This window comes from Penaeus vannamei, chromosome 19 (assembly GCF_042767895.1).
Source record: "Penaeus vannamei isolate JL-2024 chromosome 19, ASM4276789v1, whole genome shotgun sequence".
Classification (NCBI taxonomy): domain Eukaryota; kingdom Metazoa; phylum Arthropoda; class Malacostraca; order Decapoda; family Penaeidae; genus Penaeus; species Penaeus vannamei.
The window spans coordinates 11,220,170-11,230,169 of NC_091567.1; the positions used below are offsets into that span (position 1 = coordinate 11,220,170).

General features: G+C 40.9%; 1 protein-coding gene across 2 annotated transcripts in view; it reads right to left on the reverse strand.

Moving 5' to 3' along the window:
• Positions 1–2,816: 2,816 nt before the first annotated feature.
• Positions 2,817–10,000, reverse strand: part of LOC113799939 (leukocyte elastase inhibitor) — a 12,801-nt gene continuing 5,617 nt past the window's right edge. For both annotated transcript variants that reach the window (XM_070133865.1, XM_070133866.1), the window contains exons 2-6: positions 6,182–6,517; positions 5,694–6,070; positions 4,015–4,238; positions 3,629–3,782; positions 2,817–3,456 (exon numbers count right to left, since the gene is read on the reverse strand). In XM_070133865.1, coding sequence (XP_069989966.1) covers positions 3,329–3,456; positions 3,629–3,782; positions 4,015–4,238; positions 5,694–6,070; positions 6,182–6,517 — 1,219 coding nt within the window. In that variant the 3' untranslated portion in view covers positions 2,817–3,328. The remainder of the gene's footprint in view (positions 3,457–3,628; positions 3,783–4,014; positions 4,239–5,693; positions 6,071–6,181; positions 6,518–10,000) is intronic.

The window sequence follows — 10,000 nt, forward strand, 5'->3', positions numbered from 1 at the left end:
ATATATATATTTATATATATGTTTATATTATATATATATATATATATATATATATATATATATACATATATATATATATATATATATATATATATATATATATATATATATATATATATATTATATAATTTGTTAATGTGTTCATATTTGCAACTTTTGTATGCCTCAAGTAATCCAGGGCCAATATGAAAATCTGGGGCAGGACCGTTCCATGGATGATTGTATTTAAATCATGTCTTTAGTGCACAACATCACAAAACATATGTGTGCCATTGAAAAGTCTTCCGCAGCTGCCACCAAGTGCCCTACGTAGCCGTAAAACTTTGTTACGTGTTATACAATCTATTCCGTGCATGTCTGAGCTACTTCTTGGTGGTTGCTGTTTATTTCTGCCAGTTATCCCAGATCCAATACTCATGAAACCAATCCAAAGCTAAGCTTTTGTAAGAGTGAAGAATCTTTAAGTAGCCATACCAATCACTTCATGAACTACAAATGAGTAGAAATATGGATAACAAATGGCAAAAAGTCTCATAACCTTATGTTAACCCCCTTGCCCAAAATAGTCCCTGTAAGCTCCAGCTCTATGAGGGTAATATCTCTCTTCCGCACAAGTAATCATGTGAAAGACACAGCCACCTCATTCTCCCAGGGCTCCTACAATGCTAGTTGTAAATGAAGAAAGTCAGGCACAGATTATTTTGCACAAATGTGCTGAACTTTCTCGACTTTAGAATGTGCAATACCTTGCTGCTATAGGGTAGGTGTACTCCATAATATTGACCATGGTATGAACAGATGTATGGAAGTAGTAAGCAAAACCCCCCAAAAGTCTATAACAATTACAATAGTATTTACAACCCTTCATTTCAGCATTACTGGAAGGAGGTTTGTGACAGCCAATTAGTTGACTAAGTCTTGAATTAGAGACTAAAAGCATTAGAAAATGATTAAAAGTTACTTTATTGCATATTGATTTAAGGAAGTTTATCTCTATGCGGAATGTCTCACTCTCAGTATTGTTATCCTTTGTATTTGTAGCATTTTTATTTTAGGGTTTCACTTCTCAAGGCTCAACTTACATCCTGTGGGTTCTTGATTGCTCTGATGTGGATTAAAAGAGAGGGGCTTTGCATGACCTGTTTGATTTTGGGTTATATCATCATTATGAATTGATTAAACATGGGGGGGGGGACTGTCTATTTGTAAGGGGCACACTTTTTTGAGCATTCATTTTCACCATCCAGATTTGAATTAGTATGGAGACATTTATATTAATTATTATAGCTTTCCCATTTTTTATAAAAAAGAATTTAGATTCTTTTTGTTCTAATCTATTGTATATTTGGTAGGTGCAAGTTGTAAAGCTCTATCTACCTTAGAAATGAATCCTGAAGATTGTAATTTTGAATCCTTTGCTTTCATTTTTAACAATTATAGAGTTGCCTGATAGTATAGTCATTTAAGCTGTGTCTCGGGCAGTATATATGAAGAGTACATGAAAGGTTGCTTTAATACATGGCACATTTTTGGTTACTATAATGGAAATCATTCTGATGACAAGCTTATATAATGTAAACATTGGCATAGCTCTAGCAGACACATTTTGTTCCATATTTTATACTCTTACAACTTTGCCCCAAACATACACAGCTCAAACGTAAATTTTGCTTTGCACTTTGCAAAAAATGCAAGTCACCCTTTTTTAAAACATAGTCCATGTTATTGGCCATGATCAACAAAACAAATGAAATCACCTAAAGATTTAGATGGTTTCTTGGAATGGATATTTTCTCACAGAAACTTGTATCAAGGCCCAATAATCACAGAAGCTTTGGGTATTATGCATTAATTTATTTTATGTATGGCCATTGCAGAACAATTTCCTTAAAGTTGAATAGTAAACAAACAGGGCATCTTGTTATTTTTCTTACTTAATATAATTTAATAATAAGTGTTTCAGTTATGACGAGAAATTGGTGATTTTGTAACCATACAGTTTTGAGACATTAATTTGAGGTAATGTATTATGAGTATTATAATAGTATTTTGTGTTTTTTACAAGATACTTTGATTTAAAAAGTCATTAAAATCTTAGATAGTTTAAATGATGAATGTACTGTATATAAATATATCTGTTATAATAAAAATATAATACTTAATGAGACAAAGCTATTCATATGTTTATTTTAATATAGTTTTTGTAGTCTTAGTGGATTATGAAGAAAGGAAATTACATATCTGCAACATTCACTCTTTGTATTGGTTTTACTGTGATACTCTAAATAAGACATTAAAATCATACTAGTAATATGATACCTACACAATTTACTTGTGAGAACAAAGAAGTGAGCCATTATTTATATATCACAAAATGTTGCACATTGATATTCTCAGTAATAAAATTGATTTTCCCTAATAGTATCCTTTGTAACCCTTTCAGATAAGTCTGTTAATTTATAGAATGCAGCAGAAATTTAAGCAAGAGTTAGCCTTGAAGGTCATGGCATTGTTTCACTCCATTGTTTGGTTTCAAGAATGCCATGTGCAATATTTAGCCACAGGTAATAACTAATGTCCTTAGATTACCTTTTACTTTCCTGCTATGGTATGAACAGTTTCCTGATGATGTTATGCAAGTAGAAAATGAAATATCTCAAAACCAATGCATACACCTGGTTAGTGAGTTGATAATGCACATTTCTTTTATTCTACTTTAATGATGAGAAACTTTGGTATATACATTTATGCATAGCACTTGCAGCACTCCTGCATCCCCTTTTCAGTACACATCTTGGATAAATAAAAGAAACATGAGAATAAAAATACTTATATTTTACATAAGTTCCAGTACTGATAAATATTCAGAGGCATAAATTACCTATTCCACACATTGTATAAATGATATTTCCTTGCATTTCTTTATGGCAGAGGGTTTAATAATAAAGAGCACATTACAAATACAAATATATTGCATTTTTGCACAGATATCACCTCATAATTCAAATTTTCACATATGACACTTTTTAACGTATCTAAAATTTTGTAATTTGATGTTTCTTTCTATGATGTTATGTATTCGGAATGTTCTTTAGTGCATATAATACTTCGCTTTACTCTGTTCAATGTCTGAAAATTTGACCCTCAAATGATTTCTCTGTGTGCTAGTTATTCAAAATGTTCTTTTCTGCATGTAACACATTTAAATTTCCTTCTGACAAGACATGTCATTCCAACCACCACCCAAAAAAGGCCGTCACTTCTTTTCTCACTCGCTGTTTATATTTTCTCTTCATTCCCTGATCTTCGTAGCCTGTCTTCGTCCGCACTACGTAGGCGTGGAGAACCGTCCAGCGAAGAGTGTTACTCCGAGAACCTTGTTGTAGATGAGGAAAACGAACGGCCGGTTGCACACGAACGACTTGTGCCCGATGCCCACTCTCGTGTTGATCAGTCCTGTGTGTGCAGTTTTAGATAGAGAACATATATGTTATATACACCTTTATTACATCTACATATTGTATCTAATAATTGGTGTCCGTCCCCAATCCTCTGTCATTCCTCCCCTTTTCTTCTCCCCAACCCATATTCCTCTCCTTTGTCTCCCATTTTCCCCCTGCGTACTGACCTGTGGCTGCCGTGGCGACCGTGCCCTCCTCATTGACTTCGACCGTCGCCTGGTGGATGGCTTCGTCCACATTCAGGCTGGCGAAGCGGTCAAAGGCTGTCAGGTTGGCGACTCCGGGCATGAACAGGTCAACGATGCCCAAGCTCTCGAGGCTCTAGAAGCGAGAGGGAAGGGTGGAACTCAGAAACCATGGATTCACATTGGGTCATCCATATGGGTTCTAAAGAGACCATATGGTTGGAGAAAACCTGATTCGTAGTGTCACTTATATTTATATTTAATATTATTTACTATAAACCATGATCATCATAGTAAAGTTATAACATATACAGTGCACTCCCACTGCCATTGTAGTATTCAGTACCACATCAACGAAATAAACTTACATTCTTCAGTTCGTTTTCGATTCTTGAAGACATGTTGAATCTAGGGAGGCTAACGTGCACCATTTCTTCGGACATCAACCCAATAGCATCTGTGAGTGTGTCTCGCGTGAGGTTTGCGGTGATGGAGTCCGTGCTGATGTCATTAGGCAGTAGGATGAACATGGAGACACTGGAGTTCTCGTAGGGCAGTTCCAAGATTTTGGCTTCCAGGGATGGCACGTTACCTACAGAACAGAGAGATTTTCTTATATATATGTTCCCCCAATCCCTTGCCTGTTGTTGTCGTGATGGGCTTAGGAGACGGAGAGTGAGACCCAATGCAAGGGACTCCCCCTGCCTAGGGTCTCAGCCCTCGACTCAACTAATTTTGCATGGACTTTTCTCCCTCCAGCTCTTTCGTTTCCGTCCCTTCTCCAACCCCTTCTACTATCTACTTCCTAGGGTGTAAGAGCCCTGAAAGGATAAAATGGCTGACTTTGTGCCAGTCCTGAACGGCTATTCCCCTGTTTTGTTGTTCAGCCCTTACCCCTCAAGGGGACCCTGAGGGGTGGACTTTTTATTTCCCCAACATAACCAAGGATTTCCATGGCCAGCAATGAGGCTTTCCCCTTCATCAAATAGCCCCACCGATTCAAACTCTCCCGGCTGCCTGACTCTAGGCTTTCCTTTGACCACAACTCTGAACACTACAGCTACTACCCACTCAATGCCTACCAGTGCATTATCCACCCAAGTCGAGACTCCTACTCTCCCAACTTTTTCAACTTCGTCAACTATACCCTCACAGCCTTCTTCACCAATCACATCTACCCTTATTGATATCGAAACCTCGAAAATTTAATTCGAAAACCTTACAGCCTTATTCTCCATCTCTCCATAATACTACCCCCTCAACAATACTCCCTCTTCCACACGTCCCCGTCCTTCTACCACCCACCACTCTACCAATATCTTAAATACTCTATTTAGCCCAGCGAATTGGGACCGATTTTTCGTGATCCCCTTACAGCTCCTTACTCAGGCAACACATCTCTTTCAACAGTCTCCATGAGCAAGTGGGCAGAGTCCCCTGCCGTACCCGACCCGATCGCTCCCGTCTTGTAACAGTCAGATCAGAAACTGAATCTGTAGCACTATCAAATCTAACTGATTTCTCTGGCAATCCCATTCCTGTAGAACCTCATCCATCTCTTAATACTTATACTGGAACTGTCTCTTATCTCCCCAGCAAGCTGCCCAATGGACATCGATTGGTCAGATTGTGGAGAGTACTTATTCGGCTGCTTCAAAAACCGTGATGTGATATCAATACAGTTACTCCATTCCTTCTACTCCCTCCCAACACCACCCATCCTCCTCAACTCCAACTACTGCCGATGTCCATCCTGTCGACACCCATCCTCTTCCTACTCATATTCCCCCTACACCACTTCCTCCTACTCCCTCCCAACACAACCCAGTCCCCTCAACTCCAACTACACGTCATTTCTCAATATAAGAAATATATTTCTAGGTGTGGATTTGGGTGAGTGTGTGGATATGGATGCGTGGATTTGGGTGTGTGTGTGGATGTGGATGTGGATGCGTGTGGAGGGGATGGGAGGGTGTGTGTGTGGGGGGGGAGGGAGGGTGGGGGTTTATTAGAGAAAGGAAGGATGGAATACATAGATAAAACTTACCGTAATTGAATCTGCCTGACTGAGACATCATCTGGACATTTCCGCCAGACCTCCCAGGTGGAATAAGGAATTCCTGCGTGCGGGTTTGTTCGACCTCGAATTGCGACTGCCAGAGACCCTTGAAGAACACGGCGTTGATGAGCACAAAGTTGGTATTAGGAAGGAGGTTCTGGATGAAATTCTGGATCCTGCCCTCTGTTGCTACGCTCACGTCGTTGTTGATGGTCTCGACGGCAACGCTGGGGCGGCTGAAGTCCATTAGCTGAAGGTCGGGAAGGATGTTGGAAACGCAGCGGTTCAGGTTCAGTCTTTCGTTCATGTATGCTCTGTTCAGGCTGTTGAAGGTCACTCCTTCACCTTCGGGCGCTCTGAGGAGTCTGGGGGCATGGGAGATAAAGGAATCATGAGCGACATGTTAAATGGTATGCGACTACAGGGGAGGTAATATGTCCATTAGCCGTAGTATTGGACACATGAGAGACACTCACAACAATCGCAGGCCGCCCCAGTTGAAGTAAGTGTGGGTCTTGCTCTTCAGATTAAGAGCGCTCTCCAACTGCTCCCTCGTGTTGCCCTCGGACCCGAAGTAGGCGAGGGTGAGCGCGCTCCAGATGCTGTACGGGGAAATGAAGAGATTCCCCTGCACGGACTGGCTCAGCTGCTGGAAGAGGCTCAGCCCGAAGATCTCGACGCGACCGGAAAACTCCGCTTCGGCGAACTCGAGCTTCTCGCCGGGGAAACACCGGTTGATCTGGCCGCTGCACACGGCTACCAGCGCCGCAGCCACGGCCATCGCCACCACAACGCCCCTCGCATTCATCTTGCTGCGGGAGAAGGAGGGTTGGGCTATGTATAGCAGAACTAAAACGGTTTTCACAAAGATCCACAAATGAATACTTTCTGAAACACTGACGGTTAAGACAAATAGACATAAGATTATACAGGTTGTATTTTCTTAAAAATACTATATATGGGGAAAGGGAGTGGAAGACGAAAATGAAGAGAAAGGCTGTGTTAGAATTAAATAGGAAAATCTATCAGGCGAAGAAGGTCTTCCTGTTGCTGCACATTCAGGGAGATTTCCCTTCCGCAGAGGAATAAAAAGACATCTCGCCCGACACGACTGCAGACAGCATTACGGGGAAATCTTGCTGTAAACAAATAAGAGATGATGGGAGGCGGAAGCAGTCAAGGTCGCATCACCTGAGTGACTCAGAACTATGACCGCAGAACACATTCACGAAAGAGAGGGAGACATACTGTATATAACGTCTGATAAGAAATATATACTGACTAAATATATATATATATATATATATATATATATATATATATATATATATATATATATGAGTGTGTGTGTGTGTGTGTGTGTGTGTGTGTGTGTGTGTGTGTGTGTGTGTGTGTGTGTGTGTGTGTGTGTGTGTGTGTGTGTGTGTTTGTTTGTTTGTTTGTTTGGGTGCGCGTGTGTTTACATAAATAAACACGTCTATATATACTTATACATATACACATATGCACATATATTTCGTATATACGTATAAATGTATATAAAAGAGAGAGAGAGAGAGAGACAGACAGACAGACAGACAATTTCTTTAGTTTCCCATTGACGTCACCGCCGCCCCCCTCCCTCCCACTCCCCATCCCCCAAGCAGGAACCAGGTTAGGCAAGCTGCCCCGTCGGCCAAGTCTTCCTCGCCATCGGGAATCCCACCTCCTCGTTCCGAATGCTCGTAGATTTCCCGCCCATTCCTTATTAATCTCATGGCTATCCCGATAAGCTAATTATCATGGCGTGGCCTAGTTTTCTAATGGTCATTTTGATACCTGGCAACCCTCCCGTCTTCCTTCTCATCTTAGGTGACAGGCCGGTTTCCAGCGTTCTACGTCAGGCAGAAAGGGAAAAGTCGTTTTCTTTTTTCTACTTCTCATCATATCTCTCCCTCTTTTCCCTCGCTCTTCTCCCTCCCTCTTCTCCTTCCATCTCTTTTCAACTCTACCCTCATCTCCCCTCCTTCTCCCTCCCATCTCCTTCCCTCCCTCTTTTCCTCTCCCATCCCCCTCGCTTTTCTACCCTCTTTCTATTACCCTCGTCTTCTCCCCATCTACATCCCTCTTTTCCTCTCATGTCCTTCCTACTTCCCCCTATCTTTCCACCCCCTCGCCCTGTCTCCGTCCCTCCTCACCCCTCTTTTTCCTTCCCTCTTCTCCCCTCCTCCTCCTTCCTCCCTCGTCTCCCATTTTCCTCTTCCATTTTTCCCTCTCTCTCTCTCCTCCGCCATCTCCCACCTTCTTTTCCACCTACATCTCCCTCTCTCTTTGGCAGGCGGTGATGGTGGTGGTGATGATGATAACAACAATTACAATAACAGCAACAATAATAAAAGCAATGATACTAACTACAGCAAAAAAATGTGATGATAATAATAAAAACAACAATAACAACTAATAATGCTAATAATAGTAACAACACCAATAAAGACAATAATAACATCATAAATAAAAATATCTTCTAATACAAGGACAGCGTGAAACCCATTCATCAGTGAGTAAACCCTGACTCACACTCACTCATAATACGTGGAATTGATGATCACACTGATCGCTCTCAACGCGTTTTGTCAGACACATATTTTCCGAAATCACGCAATCCCTCGACCACTTCAGATCCCCCCCCCCACCAACACCCCACCCCACCCCACCCCAACCTGTCGGACATCCTCACCGAATCCCCCACCTTTATTGATAACCTATTCTCCTTCCTCATACGTACAAATATCCTTCATTGGATCTAACCACCCTTTGTCCTTAGCCCTTCCTCTATTCATCAATATCTATCCTACTCCATCTACTCCCTGTTTCTACTTCTTTAACTACTATAGTCATAGAATATATATGGTAGCTGAAATATGATATTTTAACTCTAACAAAGAACGTTAACAAACCCTCCCACCACAATACAATACCATAGTGCTATATGACCTTTGATGTCTAGCACATTTATTTTCTTGTTATTATTACTTACTTCACCACTTCAGATAGGAAGTAGAGGGGTAGGAGGGAAAATGAGGGAGGGGGGAGGGAGAAGAGGAGGAGGCGAGAGAGGGTAAAGAAGAAGGGGGAGGGGGAAGAGGAGATGGAGGAGGGATGGGGAATGGGAGTGGGAGGGGGAAGAGAAAGAGGATGAGAGTAAAGAAGAGGATAACAATAATGATGATGATAATGATGCTGCTGATGATAATATTAATGATAATGATAATGTATATAATAAATATGAGGAACTGAATTTCCTTTATTTTAATGTAAAATCGGCATCTAACGCCTAAAGCCATAGTTCATTTGAGTTGAAGCAACATTTTCATGTAAAATGGGGTAATGACAACATAAATACTGGAGAACACCCCCCCCCCCCCCCACACACACACACAAAGGCATCATATTACGAAGCTATCCTATTCTTACTATTATGATCATTATTATCATTATCATCATTATTGTTTTTGTTATCGTACTTGCTGTTATCATTATCACATTATTAATATCATTATCATTATAACATTATTAATATCATTATCACCATCATTATCATTATCATCATCATCATCATCATATTAATATCACCATTATCATTCTTTTGTTGTCTCTAACATTCTTCTTCGAGACAAGTAGTTAGCCCGTCAGTTTATGCACACGAAGGAAAGCAAGTGGGAAGGAGAAAGGAAATGGGAAGAAAGGTTTTTTTTTCAGAAGGAAAGAGATGATGGAAAAAAGGGGGGAGAAGGGGCCTTAAAGAGGAAGAGAAGATGGGGAAGGACAAGGGAGGGGAATTAAAAAGGACGGAAAGAGGAATGGGTGAAACGAAGAGGAGAGGGAAGGGAAAAGGGGGTTTAGAGAGAAAAGGGGGGATGGGGAAGGGAGGGAAGGGGATAAGGAAGCCACAGACCATGGGGAAGTTAAGGAGGAAGAGGGGGGAAATTAGAGGGGGCAGGAGGAGTAAATCTGAGGAAGATTTGGGATGAACCAAGTCCGTTGCGACATATATAGAAAAGATATGAATAAGTATGAATATCTTCACAGATAATCATGAATATATTCAAGATAATCATTCTTATTCACATGAGAATATACCGTCTACCACCCACATAACCCCAATGAACTACTGGAGGAACGGGAAGTAGCAACGGCCGGCACAAAATCAGAGGATATTGAGGCAATTCAGGAAAGATAATTTCTTACGTTATAGAACTCCCAGTACTTTATTTAAACACATTAACTGAGGTGCATAGAGATGAATACACAGCACT